Consider the following 13,591-nt stretch of genomic DNA (forward strand, 5'->3'; position numbering starts at 1 on the left):
ATCAGACCACGAAGTCCTACAAACGACTTAGCTGACGTACAAGCAAACTTTTTTTGGAAATACATAGTGATTAGTCTACTACGAAAAGCACAGTTTCTTAAGATTCCCAAACTAAGCAATATCGTCACCCCAAAGCGATTTTAATATTTATGGGAGCAAACAAGTCGACAGAGACAATTAAGAAGGGAAAAATTTGGTTAAAAGAGAAAATAGTACCGTAAGCCATTATCTAAGTATGTTTGGTGTCGCTGTCACTGTTCATTCTTATATAGCATACATTTTATTATCAGGCAGTACAACATTTGGAAGTTTTCCTTTGAATTTATTAACTCTATGGAAGCCAGTTATATTTCGCTGAGATAAGAATAGATGAGGCAGCCAAGGAACAAAGATTATGTGTTTGATAGTTTACTCCTCTGCACCACAGTGACATGCAGCAGATGCCCTTATGGCCCGGTCCGTCAAACAATCGGGCTCCTTCTGTACTTTAAGGTTTAGCGTCAACCAACGCAATATCTGAAGTTAGAAAATAAGAAGCAAGAGGGTGACAAGAAAGATATTAAATAAACTGAGACACACAAGTTAAGTTTGGTGCATTAGCCTACTCAATTCCACAGATCAAACACCCGAGACGTTACTGTAAGCAAGCGTGGCTCTTCTCTGCTACATAAACAGGTGGGAGGCTTGGCGTCATCGGATGCAAGGTAACCTATTGTTGTGGTGCTGGGCGTAAGTGTAGGCCTACTGCAATGATAGGCATTATCCGGTTTAGGCATGCGTCAATCTTAGGTGGGTTACTAATACGTTTCTAAGGCACCATACCGGATCTGCACATTTTGTGGCGCTGTAGAGGAGTGCCAGACCTACCTATGCGAAGAGTAGATCACCATGACCTCAGGCAGAGAGGAGATCATGGTGATCTTGATCAGAAGATCACATATTTTTGGTGATCTTAATCTTCAAGATAACCAAAGCCCACCAATAAACAAAAGGTAGTTTGACCCTTCAACGTCAACTGTTTATATAAATGTTACGGTTAGCAGCTTACTGAAAGGCGATCTCTCTACAGTAGTACTCGTACATTTCAACTTTAAGCTTGTGGTTATTTTGTTATGAGAACATTGACATTGTACAGCTAGTGGTTTGTCAAGATTGTACGCAGATTGAGATCGCATAATACTAAACCTTGGTAAGATTGAAAGGTTTACGACAATTGTTGACAATTTGCTTGGAAATAACTTTAAAAGTATGAAAGTACTTTACACTCGAAAAAGTCGCTGTTAGTTGAACCATAAAGCCTGCCTAGGAAGCTGCTTAAAACCTTCGTTGTTTTAAGCCACGCAATGTTGAAATAAACAACAGAACATTTGCAGAAATTTTCGTATCTGAACCAGCAATGGTTGGTTTTGCTTTAATTTTTGTAATTCATTTGATGGATATATCGTACGTGCTTCTGCACGTTTGATATGCAATACGAAGAATGAAAGTTTGATATTCCCCCTCTAGTCTAGACAATTGTTGTTTCAAAATAAAACAGTTTCAGGCTGAGGTCATTGTCTTCAAAAAATTTAGAACGAAGGACTTGGTAGCTGTAGTGGCTCAAGTAAGATAAGTTTGTTAATTCACAAAGCAGGTGTAATAGGTACTGTCCTCAAAACTCTTTTGGAATGCAAGATGGATGACATTACCAAGTATAGGCTGTTGTTTACATGTTCTCCAAAAAGTAATATATCATCTCATCTATGCGTTACAAAATACAGTATTGATTTTGCTTTACATTTTATCACAAAGGTAGCTACATTTTGTTGAGTATGAAGCTTTCAGTGCATTTGGTTGTTCTGGTCGTCATGCAAGCGTGTGTTATGGAAAGGACTCTCGCCCAAGGAGACCCTATATTAGAAGCACTGGTGTTAACACAGGAGGAAATCGACTCTTTCGTTAACATGCACAACCACTTTCGACGAGTGCGGGGCTCTTCAAACATACGACTGATGTCGTGGGATCAAGATATTGCCGAAATTGCAGAACAACATTCACGGTAAACTTGACTTAGTTCAAAACAATTACTCGTTGTTTTTATATGTTGCAATGGACCTAACACCTTTTAAACGCATTTCTTTGATAATGTTGACATTGTTTCAAATACGGTACCATAAAGAAATAGTTTAATAAAAAAGCGTAGGGGAAGGTCGGGACCTGCGAGCCACTTTTTTTCTTTTAGATGCATATCTTCTACGTTTCTCAATATTTTTCTCTAAAAATTGGTTTTGCAATGCCTTGTGGTGCTACCTACTCTACAGCAAAAAGCACAAGTTATTATTTCAGCAAATGTTTTACGCTCAAAAACATAAACACGCGCCAAGCGTCTCATCGCACCCCACATGTTGGGAGCAATAAGCCACAATTGCGATAAGCCAAAAATGTAGTATTTTAGCAAAGAAATCACTTCACCATATCAAAAATACAATTCTAAAACATAGTTGTATTATTTATGTGTCAAATCAATCTTCAAGCCAGCTTCCAAGCTTTAAATTTTAAAATAAGCGATGGAGAATTTTCAAATGATTCCTTGGGATGAGTTGTCAGAATTTTCATGTGAAATAGCATAATTAATAGTTGCAAACAAAATAAAAGTCAGAATTGTGATATATCCTAATGGAAAGGTGTGAAAAGCAAAAAAATGATGTCATATGACACTTTAACATCTACTATCACAGGCACTTGTCATGGCTTGCAGATCCCAACACAAGGTGACTCAAGGCTCCCTACCTGATCTTTCAGAAATAAAACAACAGCTGAAAAAAAAACTAACATTGCTATCTAAAAAACTTTCAGCTTAATCTCATCATAAATACATCACCTACCATTACAAAAAAGTTCATGAACATTTCTTGCATAACAAATGAGTTATTTTAAAACACATTCAGTCAAAAAAATTTACATTTTTAACACAAAACCTATAAATCTTCATAGCACCTTCATTTTTAGTACAATTTTAACCAAAGGATTGTGGGAAAATTATCCAAGCATAAAAAATATAATGACGTCAAAAATGCAAAAAGAATACTTTATATTAAAAAAAAGTGGGTGGATTATGGCTCCCACCATGATCATGGATCCCCACCTTCCCCTATATGCTATTACATTTTTGAGACATGCTGCTTTTAAAATTTTTGAGGAGACTAAACCCACATCGCTCTCTTGAAAACATTGTTTAATAAGCATCACTTTTTAAAAAAACTGTTTTGAGTTCTTATAAGTTAGAAATTGGCCTTTCATGTGTTTTTAGCCTAAACGTTATCGTATAAACTTTACGAACACTATAATAACCACAATGAAGTTCCAGTCAATGTAAAAAGCAACATATTGCAGTGTTTACATTTACCTTCAACACCATTACTGTAACTATAGCTTACTTTGAAACATACTAAATTAAAACAAAATTACCAAGAACACAGAACCTAAAAAAGTAAATAGAAAATACTAAAAAGATCACAAACTAAATCGATCACTTCTCCTTATTCAACTGAACTTCACATGTAACCAAAATGATCGGTTCGCACAAATAAGTTTTACATGAAATTGCCAACAAATTTGTGGCTTACTTTAGCTTTGACACCACAGCACCTGCAATTGAGAAGCGTCTAGGTACCCAAAGACGAGCTGAACCAAACCGTTATTGTCATATCAAGTTCAAGTGTTCTCAACCAACCAATCCATAACAAATCTATTTTTTTATGGTTTTAACGTTGTCATAGTGAATTGGATCAATTTGAGCTTTAGCAACAAGAGTGATGCATAAGCAGTTATTGTTTAAAGTTTTGGATAAATCGCATAATGCACTATTACCAGTAGGGTGGGCCAAAATTGGGAGTTTTTCAAATTTATCTTTCAATCGCTTCAATAAATTGGTAAAAGTTGCCATTTTCTATATGGTTAACGATGGCAAAAAATTTTTTTTGATTAAAAAAGTTTTTAGGATACCGCAAACGCCCCAAAGTGCTTCAATTTTGTTAAATTTCGCAAAAAAACGAATTAAAACGCCAATTATGCCATCTAAATTATCGCCAATCGATTTTATACTTGACAAATATATGGAGCAACTTGATACACAACATGTAAAAAAAAATTGATGAACATGGCTCAAATAGTTAGTGAGATATTCATGTTTAAAGTTTTGAAAATATTAACCACATGGTGGCGCTATAATTTTATATTCCCTTTAATAACTGGTGACACACTGAAGCCACCGACATATACAAGGTATCAATGGAAAGGTAATTAGCACGGCTAAGCGATTGTGTATTGAACGTGGTCATGATAATGTTTGATGACGTCATTATGACGTAAAATATTAGAAATTGAGTTCATATGAACGATTCATTTGCCTTTTACAGCATATCGAATTCTTAAAGTACAACTTTTAATTAGTGATATTTTCTTCCCAGTTTAAAGTAAATTTTCTTTTGGATGCAGGTAATTGGAAGTACGTGGTGTGTAATTATACACTTATACAGACAGTAATTGATACTAATGCACAACACTATAAGTCAAGAAATCAGCCAAAGTTTTTTTGGTTACTCGTTCAGATGCAGTAGCTGCAGATCGTTGGAATTTTCTAACTGCATCAATCACTTTATATGTTGCTTGTAGCTGCTTTTCATTTTTAGGCTTTGTAGGACCATGAAGAGATGTTGCCATGCCAAGTGCTCTTTCGGCACAATCATTTACCACTGACAGATTCTTGACAACAGATACGGTATATTGATAGTCTGGTGATTCAGGCCATTTAAACGCTAACAGTTTTAGCAACTCTTCAAGGAAATGTAGAAGATCAAAAACTCTATATGTGTCGGCCCCAACAAAATGTTTCAATTGCTTATTGGAGAATGAAAAGCATTGTGGCACCTCCTGACTTTTTTGAAGAGGTTTTCCTTTGTATTTCAACATAGCTGAGCGCATTGCTTCTTTGGTTGAATTATCCACTGATGTATCGAAAAGAGCAAGACCTACCAGCCGTTCACTCAAGTACCAAGTGTGATCTTGAATCTTATCTAGAGCAGGTTGGACAATCTTTAAAAACTCATAGGGCAATATTCCTTTAGCACTGCAGATTTCCTCTAGTGCTTTGATGAACGCCAAGTCATTTGAGGGAGCTTTGGAAGCAAACATGCATGTTAGCCACGCTTTGGCATAGTAAACGCTGTAAAATGTTGTCAAACTCCGGAGTCTATGTCATGGGCAAAATATTGCTTAAACATTGTTAACTTCATAACGTAGAGAACTTTAGACATCCATCTTGCATGATGGTAGGCAGACGGTGTCCGCAGCTTAAATGGCATATATTTTCGTGGAAGAATACCACCAAGATACACGTAGCAAAGTTGGGCCATTTCTAAGTAATCATGCCTTTACACTGTGTCATTTTCCAACCAACTTTTCAAAAATTGTTTAGCTTCTTCAATGCGGCGGAATAAAGTGCGTGAAAGTTTCTTCTTATCCAAGAGTTCGAGATTTTGTGTATCTGTATTAATATCATTCCAAGCAGAACACAGTTTCTTAAAAAGTGGTTCATAAGGTGCTGTCGTCTTCTTCTTATCTCCAGTTAAGGAAGTTTCCAAGCGTTTCACAATGCCAAATTTTACACCAGTATTAACTGCGGTAGCGTCAAATACGCATGCGATTATTTTGTTTAGTTCTATGCCCTTTTCTATTAGCAGATTAAGAATTTTGGAGTGCTCTTCAGCTGCAGATCCATTTTTCCCAGGTATTATTCCGAGTAATATCTCGTCTCCCTCAGAAGTGGTTGATAGCACGGCCACTCGCTCCTCCTTGTCAGCACAGTGAGTGAGAGCTTTGGATATTTTCCCGTCCCAGTGAAGTGTGAAAAAATCAGTAGCTGCAGCAAGTTCATTAGCTAAGAGATTTCTTTCTGCTTCAGTAGAAAATTTCATCCGCTTTCGGCGTACAGTATTTACAGAGAGAATTTTGTTATTAAGACTATTTTCTGCCGTCGCGGCACCTACCATTTCAAACACTTGCCTGTTCGGCTGTTCGACAAAGAATATTTGGCTGCCAGGCTGCAAACTTGGGGTGTAAGAACTTGCTTTTTCTTGGTTTCCGTTGTCTTGCTTGTTTTTGCCGACAAATTCCCCAAATAGGTTTGATCCAGATCTTCTCCACTTTCTTCTGAAGAAGTACTGGATTGCAACAAATCTTGCAGAAGTGGTGTAAAGCATCTTTAAGTTTACGCTTTATACCTTGATCTTGTCTCGTTTTCTTTATTTTTATTTGCTCTTGAATATCTAAAGAACCCAAAGTGGCTTTTCGATTTTTACCCCTGATTGCTTCAAAATAATTCCAGTTCTCCATTTTCTTAGGGTTGGAGACGTTCTCAAATCATCTTCTATACGTTTTTCTTAACAATCCATAGCGTATCTTGCAGATCATCAAAAAATTTCTTTCTGTTTCTCTTTCTTTTCCTGCTCTGTGTTTGCATTTTTTCATACCGGTCTGTCAACTTCTTGACCATGTAAGTTATAGCATCTGTGGTTTTAAGACCGATTCCTGTTTTCTTCCACCATTGTTTAATATCTTCGACAACTAGAATTATTGCTTCTCGTTTCGGGGAAGTACCTTTAGATTCTTCTTGCTTAATTGTGTGATAATCATGGAACTGAAGCAAGACTTCTTTCCCACATGGAGAATACTTTCCAATAAATCCAAGTCTATGGGCACCAGCGTTGAGATTTAGCAAAGGTGATTCGTCAATTAGCCATAGTTTTTTTTTAATACATTTTATTTGATTAATTGCAGAAAGGCAATTTTAAATAGTATGACGTCATAGTGACGTCATCAAATATTAGTTTGGCCAAGTTTAATACATGATCGCTTAGCCCTGCTAATTATCTTTCCATTGATACCTTGAATGTGTCGCTAGCTTCAGTGTGTCGCCAGTTACTAAAGTAAATATAAAACTACAGCGCCACCATGTGGTTGAAATTTTCAATATTCAAACATCTTCTCCTCATGAATATCTCACAAGGTATTTGAGCCATGTTCATCAAATTTTTTTAATATGCTGCGCATCCAGTTGCTTCATACGCGTATCAAATATGAGGAAGATTGATGGTAATTTAGAAGGTCTTATTGGCGTTTTATGTCGTTTTTTTGCAAAGTTTGACAAAACTGGCGCACTTTAGGGCGTTTGCGGGACACTTAAAAGTTTTTTAATCAAAAAAATTTTTTTGCCATCGCTAATCATATAGAAAATGGCAACTTTTTCCGATTTATTGGAACGAAATTCCGAAGTCGGTTTTTTTGGCCCACCCTAATTACCAGCCTATCATTTGGTTGGTTTGAATTTTTCTGCGAGTGAGTGAAGTTTGCTCTTGTTGTTTGTGTGTTATTTCATCAACTAGGTGCCACTGAATGGAGAGCAGTCCTTAACCTGAGTTGCTCAAGCGCACACCCCGAGAGCCGAACCAGCGCCACTTGATTTTGACGTTGCTCCGTGTATAAAGTCAGGCGCTTAACTACTGGGCTAACTGAATTTTGGTAACAAACACTTTTCAGAGGCTGCATATTTGTTCACTCGACATCTCCACTACCACCTACCGCGCCCTTTCAACCATTGGGAGAAAATCTTTACTCCGCTAAAGCCTCTAGTTCATTTAGAAACAGAACGATGGTTCTCAATTCAGTCAAGAGCTGGTATGACGAGGTAACCTGCTGACTACGGTAGCTTATTTTTTTTTATAGAAGTTAACATTTTTGAATTATTGAGTAGCTTACATTAATGGTTCTCAACCTTTCCTTGTTGGCATCACGTTTAAATTACAACTAAGATCTCGCACACCTTCTTAGAATGGCTGTAAAGTCATGGTAACATACAATTTAAAACTTTGGTTAAAAGTCAAACGAAAAAAAGAGTGTTGCCTACAAATAAACGTTTATGTGTGTGGCTACATGCACTAGAGAGGTTACTGATATACTTTTATTCACTTGTTGGTTAAAAACCCGATGAAAATACACAACTTCTTACGTTATTATTTTTTATTTAACCTTAGTCATATAGCATCCTCACATCCCCCTGGGAACAGCCTAACAGGCACGTCCCTACGGTCCCTAAGTGTTGCGTGCACCCCAGTAAAGACCCCTGGTCTTCATGCTGTTTAAGCTATTCTGAAACGTGGAGCATGAACTGCGATGCCAAGGCACAACTAATCTCACGCTTGTGCTTATCATTAAATCAACATCTCTAAACGCATTTTTCAAAACGATTACGCCTTTTTGTATGATACCCATTATAATTAGCCTATTGGCATCATATTGGAACGGATTGCATTTGCAATGGTGAGGCTGTAAATCCGGTTATCAAATCCGAATTATGATAGATTTTTACAAAAACTGACTTTTTTTTATTGGTGGTTTGTAGTGTATTCACGAAAACTTACTAAATAATGAGTTGGAACTTAACTATAACTTAAAAGCTATAATGAGTGGAACTATTACCATAATAAGTGGAACTTAAAAGCTAAAGCTAAAATCTGATTTAACGTTTCTGTGTTTCAACAATTTTTTCTTTAAGATTTTGTCCCAAATAACAGCAGAAAATGTCTTTTTATTTTATAATTTTTATGTATCTCATTGTTTAGGCAGTACGCAGACTGAGTGATTGTGCTTTTACCAGAGTTATGACACTGATCTGTCCTAAATGTCAGGAAGGTTATAAATGAATGTTATTTTATTTTATTACAATGTGGATGAATGAAAACGTTTTTTTAAAGCACTAAGAGCAACTCATATCTGCCAGAGAGACAATAATATATGAAAACACATCATTATTATTATTACGATATTAATAATACCGCACTGAAAACTTCAATATTATAAAAATTGTAGTAAGTAATTGATAAAAAGTACGTTTCTAAAATTTTTGTTGAACAACCTTGTCTAATAAAAATCCTTTTTGGTATTGAAAACCCACCTCATACCCTAACCCAGAGATGACCAAACTTTTTTGAGAAAGGGCCAAGTGACTATGATAAGAGATGCTCGCGGGTCGGATAACCATTTTGTTTAATAGTTTGCTACCTGTGGTGGTGATTCAGTAGAGTTGCAAGCGAATGGGTTGTGGAAAAAGCACATTATTTTATCACAAACTTCCAAACTCATACATACGTAATTTTTCAGTAACATCAATTAAAATACATAGACTATAAAGATGGGAAACACAAGCAGAAAGTTAAACAATAAGTACTATTTGAAGAAAGGCGTTCTTCCCGGCTATCAGCACAAGGCTGATTACTCACTAGCACAGCGAGCTGCAGTGACGCTTCGCTAACTAGAGTTAAACTGTTAACTGTAAAAGATAAGAGTTAAACTGACTGGTAAAGCGGCGGTCGATTACTCAAGTGGCAAGAATACGGTGCGATACTGATGAGCCCAGCCTCATGGGCGAAACACGTGTCTATCGCTGTCTATTCGATGCTACAATCGGCTGCCAAAATAACTTAATAAGTACTATTGATACTACAAAAAGTGCTCAACGTCAAGCAAAAATCCAAGCAGAGAGAATTACATCAAATATAGTTACTATTCACTAAAAACCTTTACTGGGGGATCATCAGAAGATTCTTGTAAGTTAAATATTTAAACACTTTAAAAGTTTTGATAAGATTTGTATTTACTATAGTCCTTATATCACATTATTGGCACAGTTCGGTAGCGGGGGGGGGGGGGGGGGGGGGGGGGCAAACTTCGCGGGCCGAATCTGGCCCGAAGGGCGTCGTTTGGTGCCCCTGCTTCAAGCAAAACTGTCTTCTTGAAGCGGTTGGCCAATTCAATACCAATAGCTCCGTTACCCATGTCATCAATGTTACTGCACCAACCTAAACTAAAATTGAAATATAAAAATTGATGTTTCACATTACTTTTTGAAAATTTCGCTTAAAAGTATCAAACAACATAACAAACTGGTTGCCCATGTACAATGCACATTGTTCTATGCCGTATCTCTTCCCTCACAACCCCAACCTATATTTTATTTTTGTATTGCATTCTAACATATTACGTCATCTGCGAAGAATACAATCACAATATCCTAACTCAAGATTTCAAAATCTTTATTAAAACACTTTTTGTTTTATTTCCGTGTTTGAAATTTGCCAGTAGAACCTGTTCAGCATCATGTTCTGCTTGAATTGTTTCAGGTGGAAGACTATAATTTACGAACCAGAAATTGCGCAGCAAACAAACTATGCGGACACTACACACAAGTAGTATGGTCCAAGTCGTACAAGCTGGGGTGTGGCGCCACATTATGCAAGTAATTAGCCGTTTAAACTACGTCATTTAAATATCCTATGCTTTCATTTTCTTGGTAATTTTTTTTTGTTTTAGCACTTTTTTCTCAGTCTTCTAAAGTCAGTTCGAATCGGTATCTTCCTCTTCCCTAGTGATGCGACCATACAGTCGCAGGCATAGACCAGGGTTGTACAATTGTTTTGATTTGAGGGCTAAATGTACATTTCTGAATGACACCACCGGCCACACTTTCATTTAACATATACGTTGCCTATCTGTGGCTAACAAAAAAGCTAGTTGAATCTTGCTTTATTCCTTTAGGCTGCAATTAGATTACAATAAGCAAAATCATAAAAATCAACGAATAGTTTTTTGTTTAAAATAAACCTATGACAAAGTCCAATTTGGAATTATTGTGTTGCAGTACACGATTTCGGGTATTGAACCCTCTTAGCGTGTAGCTGTTCTCTAATGCATTAAATTTCCATTAACACTATTATTGTAGATATTGCGGATAGTCTAGTAAGATGTTGACAAAGTATCAGAAGATACTGTTTCGACGTTTTATCGCACAAAAAAAGCCAGCAAAACAACACCTTTGGCAGCTATTATGCTGTGTCATGACATAAAGGCTTACAATGGATCGGTGATCCATGGCTGGCCTTTAAATGCATTGCTTAAGCGTACATCTCAAGTATCGAACCTGCGCCGGTTGATCTTGTCGTTTCTTCGTTCTGCTGCCTTATGGTCGCTGGAATTTAATTTCATGGCATTCATGTTATACAATCATGTGTGGCCTCAATAAAATCAAGTGTATAATATAGTGTAAGCTGCTTATTGTTAGAAAAATTGCTTTCATCCTTACAAAATTATTTTGTCCATAAACAATTTGAAAAATCAGCTATCTAGCAGTGATGTTGGTAAAAGAATGAAGTCATTTTGCAATTAAAGTAAAGTAGCTAAAATACATAACATGTTATATGACTACGTGCAGTGTTACATTGTACACTGTACATTGTGGTATTACATTGTACAGCGCAATATGAAGCAAACATATAATAAAGCTTCGGTAGAGAGTTCACTTTGTTCATACTTGTTCATTTTCTATACTCAGACCTAGAAAACAAAGCAACCTTAATGGGTTTTTAACATATTGGATCACAAGGAAAAACAACATAACTAAAATAAACTTTCAAAGATTTTTGTTCATTTAACTCGATCATTCTTGTACCACTTGTTAGAGTTTGTGCTGCTCAGTACGAATATTGTTTGCAGCCATAGTCAAGTTTATCTTCTAATTTTCGTTTTTATGTAGATTGCACATGTAAAGTAATTCCTGATGAGGACATAAGTGCGTGTCGAAAACGTTTGAAAGTTTATTTTTATGTTTTATTTTCTTTATGTGGTAAAACTAAAATATTTTAAACCCATAAAACATAAAACACTATGATATATTGGCATGTGTACTGTACTATAGGGACAGTATACTACGGGACGCGCAACTCCGTTGTTCCGCCAACATTAGAAGGGTCAATTGCCATTTTGACATTTTTTACGCTTTGCTGCTGGCTTGTTTTCAACTAAAAACCTTAAATTACTTTAAAACCAACTTCACTCTTCTTTTATAACCTATAAAAAGTACATTATTTTGTAAAAAAAAACGTAACCCTTCTAGTGTTGGGGATAAGCCAAAAGCGGATGTATTTTCGAATCCCTATGATCTAAAATCCCTAGTAGGCTACTGTACATCCACTACAACGTACGCGTGTTGTGTTATTTGCAAATTTCATTTTTCAGGCCATCAGATACAAGGTACGACCATCAATTCATCGTAGTCTGCAACTATGGTCCTGCAGGAAAGTAAGCATTCAATGTAATGTGGTTAACTTTTACGCTAAAGCAACGTTATAGTTTATTTGACTTAACAATATGTGACGTTATATTCTATGCACGAGTAGAAAATACCTATGAAAAGTGACTTTAATACGTGTTAGAAAACCAACATAAAGGATATTTCACAAACATTTTTGAGGAAATCGAGACATAGAAAATTAACACATTTTTTAGACAGCAAGAGTATTTCAAGGGTGTTGTATTTCTTTCAGTTTTAACGGTGAGGCTCCATATACTGAAGGAAGCGCCTGCTCGGAGTGTTCTGACACTTCTGATGTTTGTGTGACTGGTTTGTGCGCAAATTCAAACCGAGGTGACGTCATTCCTCCGCAAGCATTCTCCACTACATCAATTAGTAACACAACATCAGCATCTCCCGAAATGAAGAAAACATGCTTCAAAACACTTAGCATGCTTGCACTTGCATACCTTTTTCATTTCTAAATGAAATATTGTTTCAAGGGAACATTTGAGTGTATCGACTCGATCTTTGAGTATATACTGTACTTATTCTTTTGTTCTAGTTTGTATTTCATTCTATATTTTGTATTTTTGTGGCTATCTTGGGCGTGTGTTTATTAAGGTAAGATCTTACAGTTCTATGTGTTAAGGTTGATTGATTTAGTTCCCACTTGATTTAGTTCCTTGAACTCTAAGATGTGCATTGTGCAAGCTAAGACTAATCCACAATGATTTAAATTTTTATGACGAAATCCGTTCTTGTTCAATTTAATGGCCTATAATATTTCAAAGATGAAATCTGTAATTCTTAAAAACCTGTGTGTAGCGACCCAAGCCTGGTTTGTCAAGCCATTCATAAGGTCTTCAAATTGCACAGGACGTTTGTATAATGGATTGGATGTGCAGATCCGTGTTAACCGCCCCCCGACCGAGGAGAGCAAGGCTGTTTAGGGGCCCACCAACTTTAGTCTGTTTAATGTTTCTTGACTGTTTAAAAAAGAAAAAAGCTGCTACAAAAACTCGATAATTAAGAGCCATCACTAAACATAAGGGCTCACTGGTAAATTTCTTAGGGCGGGGGCAAGATGGTGCTTACACGGCCATGTGCAAGTGAATTGCAAACCGAGAGTTTAGACAGTTTTTATTCAATCGCTTATTATAATAATGATAATCCAATACTCCTTTATAATTGCTCTTCTCTTAAATAAAGGAAACAACCCAGACAGCCAATTCATCTGGTCCAGATCTGGTAAAAATCTGATCAGATCCGTATCCGATCTGATAATGATCTGGACCAGATAAAGTGGCCGTCTGGGAAGACAGACCTTGCAAAAACATCGCCCCATTAGCCTACTCTTACATATTTACAATCTGTTTATGAAAACCATCAAGAACAGAATAGCAGCAGTCTAAACGTAAACCAGACCCC

At 36.5% G+C, this 13,591-nt stretch overlaps 1 protein-coding gene across 1 annotated transcript; it reads left to right on the plus strand.

Moving 5' to 3' along the window:
- Positions 1–1,433: 1,433 nt before the first annotated feature.
- LOC145778718 (uncharacterized) lies at positions 1,434–12,800 on the plus strand. The gene is made up of 5 exons (XM_082590276.1): positions 1,434–2,038; positions 7,576–7,723; positions 10,215–10,330; positions 12,106–12,168; positions 12,414–12,800. The coding sequence occupies exons 1-5, from the start codon at positions 1,812–1,814 to the stop codon at positions 12,643–12,645; spliced, it is 786 nt and encodes a 261-aa protein (XP_082446402.1). The 5' UTR covers positions 1,434–1,811; the 3' UTR covers positions 12,646–12,800.
- Positions 12,801–13,591: the final 791 nt, after the last annotated feature.

The sequence above is a fragment of the Aplidium turbinatum genome, chromosome 10 (assembly GCF_918807975.1).
Source record: "Aplidium turbinatum chromosome 10, kaAplTurb1.1, whole genome shotgun sequence".
Lineage (NCBI taxonomy): Eukaryota > Metazoa > Chordata > Ascidiacea > Aplousobranchia > Polyclinidae > Aplidium > Aplidium turbinatum.

Excerpts from the sequence above, each read along its gene's own strand:
- LOC145778718 (XM_082590276.1), top strand. The coding sequence starts at position 1,812 with ATGAAGCTTTCAGTGCATTTGGTTGTTCTGGTCGTCATGCAAGCGTGT. Across the intron at positions 7,724-10,214 it reads TCAAGAGCTGGTATGACGAG|GTGGAAGACTATAATTTACG; the intron begins GTAACCTGCTGA and ends GAATTGTTTCAG. Across the intron at positions 10,331-12,105 it reads TGTGGCGCCACATTATGCAA|GCCATCAGATACAAGGTACG; the intron begins GTAATTAGCCGT and ends TTCATTTTTCAG.